This window comes from Eupeodes corollae, chromosome 1 (genome assembly GCF_945859685.1).
Source record: "Eupeodes corollae chromosome 1, idEupCoro1.1, whole genome shotgun sequence".
Classification (NCBI taxonomy): Eukaryota; Metazoa; Arthropoda; class Insecta; order Diptera; family Syrphidae; genus Eupeodes; species Eupeodes corollae.
This window is the reverse complement of record NC_079147.1, coordinates 200100086-200115322: the sequence shown is the minus strand read 5'-3', so window position 1 is coordinate 200115322 and position 15237 is coordinate 200100086. Positions and strand designations below refer to the sequence as shown.

At 33.0% G+C, this 15237-nt stretch overlaps 1 protein-coding gene across 2 annotated transcripts in view; it reads right to left on the bottom strand.

The window, feature by feature from the left end:
- Positions 1-586: 586 nt before the first annotated feature.
- LOC129941216 (lachesin-like) overlaps positions 587-15237 on the bottom strand; it is a 120288-nt gene continuing 105637 nt past the window's right edge. The window contains exons 9-10 of one of the 2 annotated variants that reach the window (XM_056049793.1): positions 1745-1864; positions 587-1582 (exon numbers count right to left, since the gene is read on the bottom strand). In XM_056049793.1, coding sequence (XP_055905768.1) covers positions 1371-1582; positions 1745-1864 — 332 coding nt within the window. In that variant the 3' untranslated portion in view covers positions 587-1370. The remainder of the gene's footprint in view (positions 1583-1744; positions 1865-15237) is intronic. The other variant, XM_056049794.1, reaches the window with a different exon arrangement.

The window sequence follows — 15237 nt, the reverse complement described above, 5'->3', positions numbered from 1 at the left end:
ATCTTTTTCGAAAAAAACCGCCATAAAACTTGTAGTTATCAATTTAGTCCAAATATGCAATTTAAACTTAATAAATATCTCATTCATTCTAAATTAGGGTTTTCCTAAAAAACCTGTAGGTTTAAAAAATATCGTCAAATAAAAAACGAAAAAAGTTTGTCAATATTCGAGTGCCACGAAGTGTATAGTTAAATCAAAATGTATCTTTTTGTTTGGTTGTACTCTTACGTCAGAACAAAAAGTGATTTAAAAACGGAGAACTTAAATTGAAATATTATAAGCATTCGAATCGACTGTCAGTTATGTCTTGAAAATGAGCATAACTAAACAAAATTTTAAATAATAATGTGTTTGACATCCTAAAACCTTTGTTCGCTCAATTTTTGTATTAGTTTCAAATCCATCCTTACTTTCTCTTACAAACAAAAGACTTCTAAAAAAGTTCTCTAATATTAAACATCAACAATTCCAAAACAGTTTTTTAAAGAGTTCTTCTTATTTTTAATATTTTGTTTGTTTATTGTTTTTTTTTTTTTTTAAGAAAACACATAATTTCATATATTTCTGTTATTTTTATTTAATTTATATTCTATCTTTATATAAGGCTAAATTTAGTGTTTACATTGTGTGTATGTCTTTTTTATGTAGATATTTTCCTTATGTTTTTCGTTTTTTCTTTTTTGAAACATTTCCTCTCGTTTAAAAAATTAAATGAAATTATGAACGCAAATTAATTTATATTATTATAATATTTGTTTTTGTATAATATATAATATATGTATTTATTTATTTTTGTTTTGTATTAAATATTAAACTTAATAAAAATCAACAAGCATTTTTCTTCCAAATCACTGAAGGTTTGTTCTTTTGTTATTTTAGATAAATACGACCCTTTATGAGATGTAATAATTAAATGTTTACAGTTTTGCGCTTAAAAAGTTTTATTATTTTTTAATATATTTGTTTTAAGTTTTGCTTAAACTTATTTTGTTTTTAAATATATTTAATATTTTAATTTATACATTTTCATTTTCTTAATTAATTTAAATTTCTTTTTTGTTTTTGTCTTTTAACTTTCTTTGTTTTTTGAACCCTGCATGATTTCTTTTTGTGTTTTATTTTTGTCTTTTTAATTTAATTTGTAGTAATTGAAAGTTGTATATATAAATACGTATGTTTATTTATTTTAACTGTAACTTTACAATATTGTTATTTTTGTTGTTTCATATAAATAAATTGTGTTTTTTGTTTTCTTCTTTAATTTAAATTTCTGGGATATGTTAAAGAATTTTTAGTTTTGTTTTTTATTGATGCGTTTTTAAAATCTTATTTTGGCGCAGGCGAGGCAAAAGGAGTGCGGGAATATTGCCTTAGAGCAAATGTACCAAATTAAGCCCACCAACAACAGCAAGCAAGAACAGTCCATAATAAGAGTTAAGCCTCCTGATTGAAGATGCTAATCCAGATCCCAGGTCTTCATCGCCTTGGGCGGGCCAACCAAAGCCAGTGGTGCCAGTCTTATCTGGGGAGGATTTTTGCTCAGATAAGCCAATGTCGTTTAGGTTCGATTGGTATCTGGTGTCTTTGGATGGTGAAATGGATTTGATTGTTTTGTTTGTTTTGTTTTTAATTTTTAAATATACATAAACAAAAACATAAAATAATGAGAGAAAGGTGATGGGATTCTTATCTACCTACACACAAATCAAACTCAAAACCGTGAGTGAGGAATGTTTGTACTTACTTTTGTCCATGCCACTGCCTAGATAGTTGGACCTAGATGGATCCTGATTCTGTCCATAATGATCCCATCGTGCCTCGGTTGTCTGGATTCCAGTGGAGACTGTTGTTGGTGGATATGATACTAAAAAAAGGATGAAACGACAAAAACACAGAGAAAACATCCAATTAAAATAAATGCAATCAATTTATGGTGCCTGCCAGTGGTAGTGGTTTATAGAAAAGGCCCAAAAAAAGGAGCATCAAAAAAACTCATCACTATGCGGGCAGCCCACATTGCGTGCATAATTAAAATTTGATTATTGGTCTGAAAATTATGTAAAATGCTAATTAACAACCAAATAATAATTGTGTGCGTCCACTTTCGATCCAGCAGAGATATTACCACATTAAAGAGGTCGATGCCGGGCGGCCGGCCGTGCCACACGAGATGAAACCGCGCCTTCACCTATCTAGAGTGGAGTATAGATAGACCCATTCACATTCCATCTAGGCTACCTATTCTGTGTATTTTGAGGGTAAATCAATGTTTTGCTCGTGGTGAGGCATATTTTGTTCTCGATGCCACTGACAATACCGCCGCCGCCGAGTTGGCGCCACCACCATCACTTGTCGTTGTCATCAACATCGCCGCGTCGTCGAGTCATTGCCATATCATTGATTGATGCCATTTGCATGTTCCATTGTCCTTTAAAGGAGATAGAGATGAGACATTGTGCCATGCCGTATCTACATACATACATAGATGTGTCATTTGTGTGTGGATCAACATTTTACGTTTCATTGACTTTGTTGTGTGTTGATAGTGGCTCCACCTATATTGGTTGAATGCTCAATCTGAATGCAGCATGTAACAGGTAGCAGTAGAGGTAACTCCGTAGGTGCTACCTATGCTGGACCAAAATTCTATGTTTCTACTTCACTTCTTGTCAATCGAATTCAATTGTATTATAAATTCTATGTAAAGTGAAAATTTTGCCAAAATGCCAAAAACTATTATTTATACCTGGCCACATTGAAAGTAACGTTTTCATTCGGATATATCAGCATAAAGGACTTTTTGTGTTGAGAAGTAGGATAATGGTGTTAAATGGTTTAAATTATATCACAACTAGAAAAGTTAAAGGTTTTAGAGAATTGAAATTTGTTTAATGGTGCAAAATGCATGTTTTTAGTTTTTGTACTTCTATTGATCAAACGATTTTCGATTTTCAAATCTTGTCCTACATTTGTTTTATATTAATTGGTTCAAGTTTTTTTTTTCTTATTACTTATTTGTTTTTGAAGAACAGAAGTGTAAACTGTTATCATTCATTAATAAGATTTTAAACTATTGTTTTTAGTTTCATATAACTGTTTATTAAACAAAATAATTCGATTCTTTTTTAAATTACATTTTTTATTTGTCAAGATCTATAAATTTAACAAAAAATTCTGGTCTTAGTTTTTGGGGTGATGAATTTAACAGAATACTAGTGATAAGGTTCGCCTCACATAACTGTCCAAGTCTAATAACTCGACTCGTTGGAACAAAACGGAAATAAACAAATATTTTCCTATAATATATATATATTTTACAGTGATTAGCGAAATTACGATGAGATGACTCTGAAGTTAGCAACTGAGCCACGAGCAGTGGACTAGGTGTTCATCAGAGCAAATCCAAAATACCTGCTTTCACCCTACTCCCACTAAACGGTCGAATTCTGTCTTTATCTTCCAGTGCGAAAAATCTAGGAGTCATCCTAGATCCGAAACTAAACTGGAAAATTAACATTTAAGAACAATGAGGAAGAATTGAAGGCTTGCATTGCCCTTTACGCCTGTAGAAACACTTTTGGTAAAAAGTGGGGCCTTCATTCAAAGATGACTTTGTGGACGTACACAGCTATTTTAGGACGTATTTTGTAACATAAATATAACATCACGAAACTAAAGAGGTATCAAGGTATAGCTAGTATGATAATGTATGACACATGCATTAAATGATATTCTGCACCTCCTACTAATAGACCTACAAAATAAATATTTAGTATCGTGCAGCGTGAGGCTAAAATAATGGTTTACAGACCCTAAGGGGGTTGCAACACTAATGAACTGATTCCAGATAGTAATTTTGCGAGAAACCCCGATGTTTTGAACCTCTTTAAAGATTTTGAAATCATTTTTCCTACCAGAAGTGTTTAGGAGGATGGCATGTTTACTAAAGACTTCGATACCATTATCTTTATAGTCGTATGATATTTACTATCTGGCCTTAACATCAACCTCCTTGTCCCTCTTCTTTGGGTTCTGGGTCATAATGGTATTGGAGTTGGCACGGCATGGATCGGTCCATCATAACTTATTTGCAGAAATATAACTAGTCCTTTTGGAACTGTGAAGGTCAAATTTTTATCAATTTTTCTGATAGAATCCAACCGCAGGTGGAACAGTCTACCGGACTGTGCTATTTTTATGAAAGAAAAGGCCTCTACCTATAACAAAAATCGTGTTATGTCTTTTTTTCCATAAACAGGTCTAACAAGTTTATATCAATGGAGCTTTTCAGCGCTAATCAATTCGAGTAGGATGTTTTTATAATTCAACAAAAACTGTTGAACTTATCGGTTTGAGAATTTTTATAAATATTGATGGTTAGTTTGTATACTAAGATAAGAAATGTTAAAATTGGCTAATACAAGTTGTATTTAATGGATTGAAGACAAATACCAACATTATAAATGCTGGTGTATCCCAGGGCATCATTTTGTTCCCGACCCTATTCCTTATTTTAATAAATAATCTCTCTTCTTCAACTTCTAATCCAATTATCTACTTCGATTGTATAGATATATATTCATTTTAAGATTCATATCCTTCCTCTTCGGATGTGGAACAGCTTTAACATATCATGATAAGCTCAGTCGAGAATAGGAAATCACTAGTGGTTTAGCAAACAACTAAAACCTCTTGATGGGCAGTATTTAAAGAAGAACACTTTCAAAATTGTTGGCGATAGTAAATCAATGACTCATTTACGACAATTAAAGTGAGGTATATTGCACAAATACACCCCTTAAAAAATGTAATCATTAAGCTTTGATGAATATCCATCAGTTCACCCTTTACCCCGTCTTTGGGTTCAAAATACACTGAAATCTCTTTTTCAACCCCTTCCTTAACCTTAAGAATTTAAAGGTTTGATGAGTTTGTTAAAAAAAGTGGCTTATAATTTGACAATTGAATTAATAATCATACTGATTAAGTTTATAATCAATCCAGGCAAATGTAGCCAATTGCTTTATAATTAAGTACGTTATGATATTTTCCAAAATTAGTTCTTGGAAATAATATGAAAACATATTTTAACACATCTCTACCTATTATATTTTATAAAATACTAAAATTATAAATGTGACATTTCTAAGAAGTTCTTTGGGGAAAATTAAAACGATAAAAAAATGTTAAAACGAAACTTAGTTTCTAGGTATTCATAAGTCATAACCAGTTTCTAGGATTTACACCATCCTCGTAGTATCCAAGCCTTAAATTCCCATTAAAATTGCTTTTCTTCCTTCCTACCTTCCTTTTCTATCCCATCATTACCCATTTCTTTTTATTAACCTTTTAACCAAAGTATTTCTATTCATCTCTCTTTATTTTTTTATAACTTTAACCCACTCAAAAAGAACTCATCTAACACCCCAAACCCCGACCCCCAATTGCCATTATCATCATTATAAAGTCAAATTTTATGACCGATAAGGTCAATAAACTATTTATGTATATATAAACTGAACTGAAAACAACCACCTTATTCATCCCCTTCCCTTCCCTGTCCACAAACGAAAAAGAAAGAATTTTGTATTTATATAGAAAATAAGATCGAAAAACTTCTTCTGTTTCTCAATTTTCAAAATTTTAATGTTTGTCTTTTGAATTAAAATAAATTAAAACTTTTTCCTTTTCCGTTGTTGGCGTCATCGTCATCGTCGTTGTCAGTATACTGTATATATAAATACATTTATTTACATAGATACCAAAAGTCAGCAAGCAAGAGTCAAAGTTTATTTTACTACCAACCATAATAATATAATACCTACCTATCTACCCTACCTACTTACTTACTTACTTAAATACCTCTCATCTTTCCTCTCAATAATTGTCTGTCGTCTTGTCTCTTGTGTCCAAGCACAAAAGACAATTCAATTTAATGAGCTTATATCCATCATTTCATTATCTCCATTGAACTCCTAATTATAGTCGCAGTCGCTCCTATTCAAACTTCCCCCCAACCCTCTAAGCTATCCGCAACCAAACAACCAACACAACAACCACCAACCAACTATAGTAAGACCCCACACTCCAATCCACAGAAAGAACGAAACGCACACCCCAAGGTGTCTGTTGTAATTTATGTCAAGGCAGCCGCCAAACGCCATAAAACTTATCTATTCCATGAGCTCTGAGTGTTGTCCTTGATGTCCTTGAATGAAATAGACTCTCGCTATACTATCGCTCTGATACATCTTCGCTTCTTCTCGATGTTGTCGCTGTCGCTGTAGCTTGTTTTTTTTTTTGTTTTATTTCTTATTTTTACTTTCGTTTGCATAAGAAATTTAAAATACCCAAAGGCGGCAGGACGATAATTTAAAATAGGATATCAGATTCTTTTGTCTCTGTCGTTCTCTCTCATTCCCTTTTTCTGCCTCTCTTGGGCTGTTGGTCCTTTTTTTGGATTTTATTATTATAGCTTTTTTATTTGATTTCTTTTTCTCGCGACAAGATCGAAGATTCCTCTTCCATGTTTTCCTTCTTCTTTTAACTGTTTTTTGCTACTCATTCAACTTGTCGCCTTGAGCAATTTACAAAGAAAGAAGCAGCAGAGCACTGATACGTTGGTACCTACGATACAGGAAGTTTGCGGAGGATACACATGGAAAAAGTATTCGTCACATTAAAATTCGTTTGTCGCACAACACACCATGACATCCACCTACAACATCACCACTTCCTCACAAACATCCGCCAACGCTGAACTCAACTAGCTACTCCGTTCGCGCTACCTTTTTTTCTAGCTGATGTTGATACCCAAAGAAATATCAGACAGGACCATCTTTCAAAGCAGGATATGCACACAAGGACATTTTTATCCATGGCATCTGGCTCTTTTGGCAGAAGAAAATAAGAAAATAAAGAACGAGAATAAGAAGAAAGTATAAAAAAAGATAACATGGTAAGAGTTGCAAAATCGAATACTACCAATAAAAGTACAAGTCGCGTACTAAACCGTTTGCCTTGAAGAAACATTACTCGCTTCGCTGTTGCAGGATTTTTTATTTTTTAAATTTAAACAAGGACCAGAAGAACATCGAACATACATACACAAAACAAAATTCAAGGAAAAAAAAGATTTGAATCTAAGTATTTTTTGATACGACATGTGGCAAGAAAGGAAGAAGGCGCCTTCACAGTCACAGCCATAGTCACAGTAACCAAAAGTAATACCCTTCAAGCTGATGGCGACACATTCTCTAACTTTTAATATTCATCACCAAACAGTAAGTGTGTGAATATGTATTGTATTATGTATAATGACAGCACAATCTGCATGGAATTTGAATTACACCATTTTATAATGTTTTGGTAGTTAGATATATTTATAAGAAAACAAAAACAGACCAGCATAAAAATCGTACAAGGACGGATCATTCGTATGGTGTTGTATTTTCGTTACCTAATTTAAATTCATAAAAATGGAAAAAAAATATCCTTTTTCTTGAAGAAATTCTTGTTTTCTTGTAAAATAGTGAACAATTTGTTTCATTCGTGAGGTGTGGCAAAATAACAAACTCTCTTAACTATCACTTTATAATTTGAAGAATTTTACTCAGGTCAGGGTAAAGGACTTGAACCAAGACACTTTTCATTTCCCTTACTTTCAAGACATCTTTCTTATTTAATGGGTGACGGTACAAAAAATGGTTTCTTATCGGTTTGTCCATAAGTTATTAGGAAACCGGTAGTGCACTTTTGATATTTTTAATTGGAATACAAAATAAGGCATAGGAATAAGTCATTTTCAAGCAATAAATCAACATTTCAAAACCTACAATTTTGAATATCAAAAAAATAAGTTCATTTGCTAACTTCAGTCTTATTTTAGGGGAATTTCAAACAACAATTAAACAGCAGCTGTAGCTACAGAAACGAATTGCTTGCAACTTAAAACAATTTAAAATGTATGAATTTGGATGCTGATCAAATTTATTTTTTGTTATCCTTGAGAATGTTATCAGATAATTTTAGATTTATTAAAATGGTATTTACTTACTCAAGAACCATGTTAGCCACAAATGTTTGGTTTGAGCCACAAATAAGCATTTAATAAGCTACAATCTATTATCCTCAGCTGTTATTTACAAAAATGGGATATATAATAAAAGACCACGACCTAAGGATGAACAAAGCTAGAGTTGACTACTTATATGCTGGAATTATTGGAAGGTTGCCTGGCTTATAGAGTTAAGCCTGATATTTACTCGTAATTGATGTTGGTATCAAATGAAAGGTGGTTCGGTTCTAGTTCGAAAAATGTAGGGTTGCCTCATGAAAACTTGGCATAACCTAGAGTTTCATGTAGTTAAGCGTTTGATAAGTGCAGATAAATTATTCCATTATTTATTTAGTAAATTTTTATTTTAAATTATAGGTTATTTCAAAACAGAAGTTGGCATAACCCACGGTTGTCTTACTTTGAGATTTTGAGTTTTTTAAATGGACGTTATTTCATCAACGCTGCTAACATTTAATGTAATCCATGTGAACCATATTCATAGATATGGCCAAATGCGTACAAATAAAATTTAAATATAAAAAGTACGTATACGCCATAGTGAACATTCGTCAACAATTGTTTGAATCGTGTTTTAGAAAATTTGTTTTTCTCGTTTTAACAAATACGCTGTGAACTATATATAAGTATGTGTTCGCTTCCAAAGGCCACTAAAAATTGATGGAGGATGCATTTTCTCATTGATTAAAAAGTCAACTCTATTACTTAATGACCCAATTATTTCCTCCATTTATTTCCTTTTGCAAACAAATCTGGGGCTGTTGCCTTAGCTATAAAATGAAGTTGCACAGTAAATGCGTAGAAAGCGTTTCGGGCTTAAACCAGAAATAATCACGGATCCGTACAGTGAAACTATGCATATACCAAACGTTTCATTCAATAAATCAATTGCAACACAAGTTGTGTGACATTTCTGACTTAAAATAATGCACTTAACAGCTGACAAAAAGACCATCATAAAACATAGTGTTTCCAGGCTTAAAAACTACCTCTTAGAAAATTACCGTATGCATCTGTCAAATTGATTGTTATTATTTCCGTACACTTTCGAGAGAAATCCTTCTGATATGAACTGCATTACATTTCTTTTTGCCAACAAAATAATGTTATAAACGATTTGCAGTTTTCATTTATTGTCAAATTAATTAACTTTGAGATAGCGTAACCACTGCAAGAAAAGAAATAAAAATCAAGTACCCACATTCTGTGGTGCACGAACATTGTCCTGTTATTGTAGGGTAAATTAATTGGTCACTATGGTTTAACCTCACTCACTCCTCTTCCTTTGGCAATATTCCATTTATTGAATTGTTTTTGTATTCTCTTCCCAATTTGTGCATGGATCGAGATTTTGCTTTCATAAAGTCAAAAACTTAATTGCCCTCACCAAAAAAGTACAACGTACGTATCGAACTCACAACAATACTCACTGATGCATGAATGTCACGTTCTTACAGCAGTTAAACAAAATGCGAAAGGAATTCTTCTTTTCTTGTTTTTTGCTGATAGAGTTTTATCTGCGCTGAAAAACTTTACCAATTTCTTCCCATATATTCGACTCGTACTTTGGTAAAATTTTTGTCTTTTTTTGGCTGAAGATAAAGGTTGATGGCCAAGGCACCGACGACGACGACACGACGCGATGGTGGTGATGAAGTTGAAACTTCCCACCTGAAATGTCCTTTATACAGAATTCAAGAAAAAATGGATAATCCAAAGTTTAATGAGTCGAAACTTAGTATAATTACGTGACTTCATTGAGTTTTGATTTTTCAATCTTAATTTAAGGATAACCCAACGCAAGAGAGAGATTTCTTTTCTTTTGTTAAATTACTTTATTCCACAACAATTGCCAAAAGTACTATTGGCATAATTTTAAATGGGACACCGTTAAGTAAAGGATGTCAGATAATCCTTTAAAAAAAGTATTAAATAACTTTATTCCAATTTTGAAATTATCTGGAATGTATATTTTTAATTACTTATGTCCCGTTTCATTGGTGTGCAAGTTTAAAGTTTATTTTAATTTCACAACAAATTTGGTCAAAAATCTCAAAAACAAAAAGTTTACAATAAGACTTTAAAACCATGCATCGCGCCGTTAGTCTTTTCGTTAGGTGAATTTATAATTGTATCTCATTCTTTTGATGTGACTTTGTGTCCTATTTAAATATCACGCTTTTAAGTTCAAAGTTTTCTTTTATTTTATAAACTTCCTGTGGGGAAGTGTCAGTGTAATCGGTTCCATTTTTGGAAGCAAACGTTTTGGTATTTCTCTACGTTTTAACGTACTAAGGTTACGAGATTTTTAAGACATTAACATAAAACTAGCAACAAAAATATAAGTAGGGTTTTTCTAAAAATGTTACCAAATATTGAAAACAATAGTTTTCATTAAAAAAATGGTTTTGAATGGTCTTTCATCTATACCAAAATATTCGAGGCGAATATAAATTTTTACCAACGTTTGGCAATTTTTTTTGGGTTGTTTTATTTTGTATTTCTCGGATTTTCCCTAAACTTGCCCAGATGTTATCCATTTTGCGGCCTCAAAAGTATTGGGCTGAAATTCGACATCTGTCAAACTAAGTTCTTGAACCAATTTTTGTTCAGGTTAAAGTCTGACATTTACGAAAATAGATCGCTTAACTATCGCACAACGCATATAATTAATTAAAACCTACTACAAAAACCGTGATTCTGCCACAGACACATATCGTGCTTGAAGAATAGATTATGGTTTATATAATCCGGCAACTAAACTAGCAATTGGCAAACTTGTGAAAAAATTTGAAGAGATTGCATTGGTTTCCTATATTTAAAGGCCTATGCATCATCGTCTCACTCGGAGGGTATGTTAATAAACAAAATTGTCGTATTTGGAATTCAATCCTCAAGTGATTGAAGAGTGGCCAATTCATCCACAAGAAGTCACTTTTTAGTGCTCTTTTTGGTCCGGACATGTGGTTGGACCTTATTTTTTCGAAAACGAAGATGGAGCAACTGTCACCGTTTTTTGCTTGCTATTAAAAACTACGACTTGGAGAATATGTGGTTTCAACAAGACGGTACTACCTGCCACACTACTCGAGCGAATATGGCTTCATTGCAAGAGACTCCACCTGGAGTTTTGTTTGTGGTGTTACGAAAGCACCGTGCTTACGCAAATAAACCTTTAACTCTTGAGCACTTAAATACCAACATTTGTCAAGTTATGGAGATACCGGCCAATATGTGTCAAAAAGTGACCGAAAATTACCTCAATGGAATCGATGATTGCAAAAATATTACATATGTGATTTATTTACGTTTACTTTTGCAATCGTGAAATGGATAACCCTGTATAGTAGAAAGAAATATTTAAAGTTTCTAGCGTTACTGAATAGTGAGATATTTGGGGTCAACTTAAATGTTAATTTATATTTTTAATTGCTATTGTAAAAAAAAAACAAGTACATTTTTTTAAAAGCCCTTTCAGTATACTTCGATATTTTTATCTGTAAAATAAAATTTGTTTAAAGTCGATATCTCTACTGTTTTTTGAGATATGGAGAAAAAAAATGGTATTTCGAACGTACGGAATTTCTAAAAATGTTGAAATGTCGAGAAATGTTAACATTTTCAATTCGACATATTGCACAGATTATAATAAATCCACATGTAAAATCTGCGTTTTTACAAGTTAATACAATTCTGACAAAAATCCAATCGTTAGTTTTTTATTGACAGACGCTAAACAATTTAACAAAACTGTTTCTAGACAAACAAAATTTACATATATGCAAATAATTTTGTTAAAAATCGTTCTACTATTTTTTTATGAAAATTTAACTGACAAAGAAATTCCAGGTTATGTTTTTTTTGAAATACATATTTTTCTGTTGACTTAAATTCACTTAAAATTCCAATTATTCAAGCATTTGGCTTTCTTAAAGTTATATCTCAGTTTTACTTTTTCAATCCTTTACCAAAAAAGAATTTGACTTCTTTATTTTACTTAAAAAAATTGTTTTGTTGGTGTAATAATTTTTGACACATTCAAATGGTTTTCTGTCCTATTTTCATAAGAAATTTAGATTCAAAATGAAATTTAAACTAAATGTGAGTTCATGATTTCTTTCATTAAGGCAAAATGTTATCACATGTCTCTCTATATGTCCCCCCGAACCGCGTCTTCGTCCTCAAAGCACTACCTAATGTTCTGGGAAAATTTTTCTTTTTTTTTCAGAAAATCCTTAACCCAATCAAAGAATACCACTAACAAGTCAACACATAGAAATTCTATTTAATTTTTCTGCAAACACAACACAAAAAAAATAATAAAAACAACAAACCAAAATCCCTAGAAAGTCCATCGTGTGCTGTAAATTAAAAGTTTTCACTCAGGACTCCCACTCTACATTACGTCGTCGTAGTTGTCGTCGTCCTCTTCGTAGTCGTCGCATTCGTGGCATTGTGGCAGTAAGGATTTATGAACTCAATAGCATCCGCGGTCCTTTTGTATTCCTTGGAGTAGCAATACGTTTTCTGCATTTTGTGCGCTCTTACCAAAACAAAAATGAAACAACCTCCTTCCTCTGCACACTCCTGATTCTCCACAGTGCTATTCACTTGTTTAGTGTATTTATCAAGGATAATTGCCAATAAATCAATTGTTCTCCTATATGTACATATGTACCTATATGTATCTATGTAGGATTGTATAGGTAGCAGTAATCGTTGCTTGAAATCGCGTTTTCCCATCACGCTCACTCCCTCATTCTCTATATTGAGAGTTGTCTATAGAGAGAACAAAAATTGGGAAGCCCTGAAAAGGTGTTGAATCACATCGAACCCCCATCCGCTCGAGACATTCATTTCACACACAAAAACACCCTCACGTCTTTTTCTATAACATCCCATCGAATCGAATATAAAGATCGATTGGGTGTGGGGAGTCTTTATTTGGCATTGAAATTGAGTTAAGGCAAACAATTTATAGAAATATAAAGGATGGGTGTGACTGTGACTATAACTGTGACTATGTTAAAAGAAGAAAGAATTTTTTTTTTTCTTTCCTTTTGAAATCCCTAAAGTATTCAAACGGTTGATTTGCTTTATATATCGATAAGGACACAATGTTGTTATCCTTTTTTAATAGATAGAGTTTCATTTCGAGCTGTGATGTCTTTTTGGGAATTATATTTGTTGTTGTTGTGTGTGCGTTGTCATACACGTTTTAACGTTAACGCACTTAGATATATCGTTGTCGTCTTCGGTCTATACGTATACAATAATAGATCGAGACAGGACGAAAGAAAAGAAAAAAAAGAAAGAAGAACTCTTTTTTATGAGATGTTCATTTAATGGAAAATCCCATCCTTATTATCGGAAAAACAAATCGCTGAAATGTTAAGTCCCAAATCGTTTTATACAAAACTTATGACTTGCAAATCGAGCAACCATAAATCTAAGCCTGGGTGTAGGTCCTTTCTAATCCTTTTTGCGTGCACATAACCCTTTTGCAACTCATCATACATCCACCATGCATAAGTTCTAGAGTTATAGTATAAAGTAGTTGGTCTATTGCAAAAATATCCTTGCAACGGATGTGCCTTGTCTGCTGTGCGGCAATTATTTTATATGCATTGCACTAATTTTCAATTTAGATTTTGGCAATGCGCATGAGACATTTAAGCATGAGTTAACATCATCATGAAATCATCCCATCGGGAGGGAGACTCATCAGCTCGAGCACAGTAGACAATTATGGAGGGCCAAATCCTGCTGCCATTCTGCCCATCATCTCTACAACCTCCCATCCACATACACAATATTATAATTCGTCCTTCTTGCATAAAATGATAAAATATACCTCTAGACACCAACAAAAACAGGAAACAACCAACCTACTGACAGGACAGCCCCATACACAGCCCACAACGAGTTCAATTTAATTATTTACGACAACAATTTCGTGAATTTCATTAAAATCACTCACCGAAACAAGCATAAGATATATTTTCACTCAATTCGGGTAGCAGTGGGTGGGTGGAAGAGGGTGTAAGGACGAGCATCCACAAACAAAAAAACATTGGTAAACTGTGAAAATTTATACATCTCTTCATAAGGAAAATATTTTCATATTGCTTATGCTCATCGTTGTCGGCGTCGTCGTCGACGTTGGTTGGCGTGGCGTGTTGCTGGAAATGAGTGTATAGTTGTTATTTGTTTGTTTGTACACAACATCACACCCATACTTCTATTATAATATGTTTCATATGGCATAGGTACCTCTATTTTGCACATAACCATCGTCTAAAAGAGGGCGGTAGTAAAGTGGTTGCTATTAACCCGTTACTATACACATAACACACATACCTATTCTATGTATATTTTGATCCTTTCTAGTTTCATTGCTGCAATAGCTCTGCGATGAATGAATGAGTGGAGTTACAGTGTGTTAAGAAAGAAAGATGTCCAAAAGAACTTTGAAGAACAAAATGTTCGACAAGTTGACAAAAATAGTACAAGTGTTTGAAATTTTAAAATACTTTATTTCAATAAGACTTTTCCAGAAAGTCAATGGTACTAGAAATTAACTTTTCCATTTTCTTAGTTCACATTTGATACACTTCTTTATGAAATCATTGTAAATAACGTGTAAAAAGTTTCCATCTGTATCACGTATGCAATGAAGGTTATACGAGGTCAAAACTGACAATTTTGTATTATCTCGCTCTTTAGGAGTCGTACAACTTAGTGCGTTGGAATGTCATGCCAGAGGTCTTGGGTTCGATCCCCACCTATGCCATCTAAATTTTTTCACGGGTACTGCCTCTTGCGAGGAATTGACAAATTCTCCAAGAGCAATTCTCTTCATAAAAAGTGATTTCTCAATTCATCCGTTCGGATTCGGCTTAAAAACTGCAGGCCCCTCTATTCCTGAAAACAGTACTCGCACACAAGAATGGTTGTGAGTTGTAAGTCACTAAGCCCTAGTTCTCAACGGATATTTTTGAAATACTATTCTTAAATCTATTGCCAAATTTTTCTAGAATATTATTTTCCTTCAGACCAATTTCATTCTGTTCTTAAGGAGTCCTAGTGTTAGGACCGCTCTTAGTCTTAAAATTTGTACTCACATCAGCTCATTTACTCATCCCAGTGTAAGGTCCTAG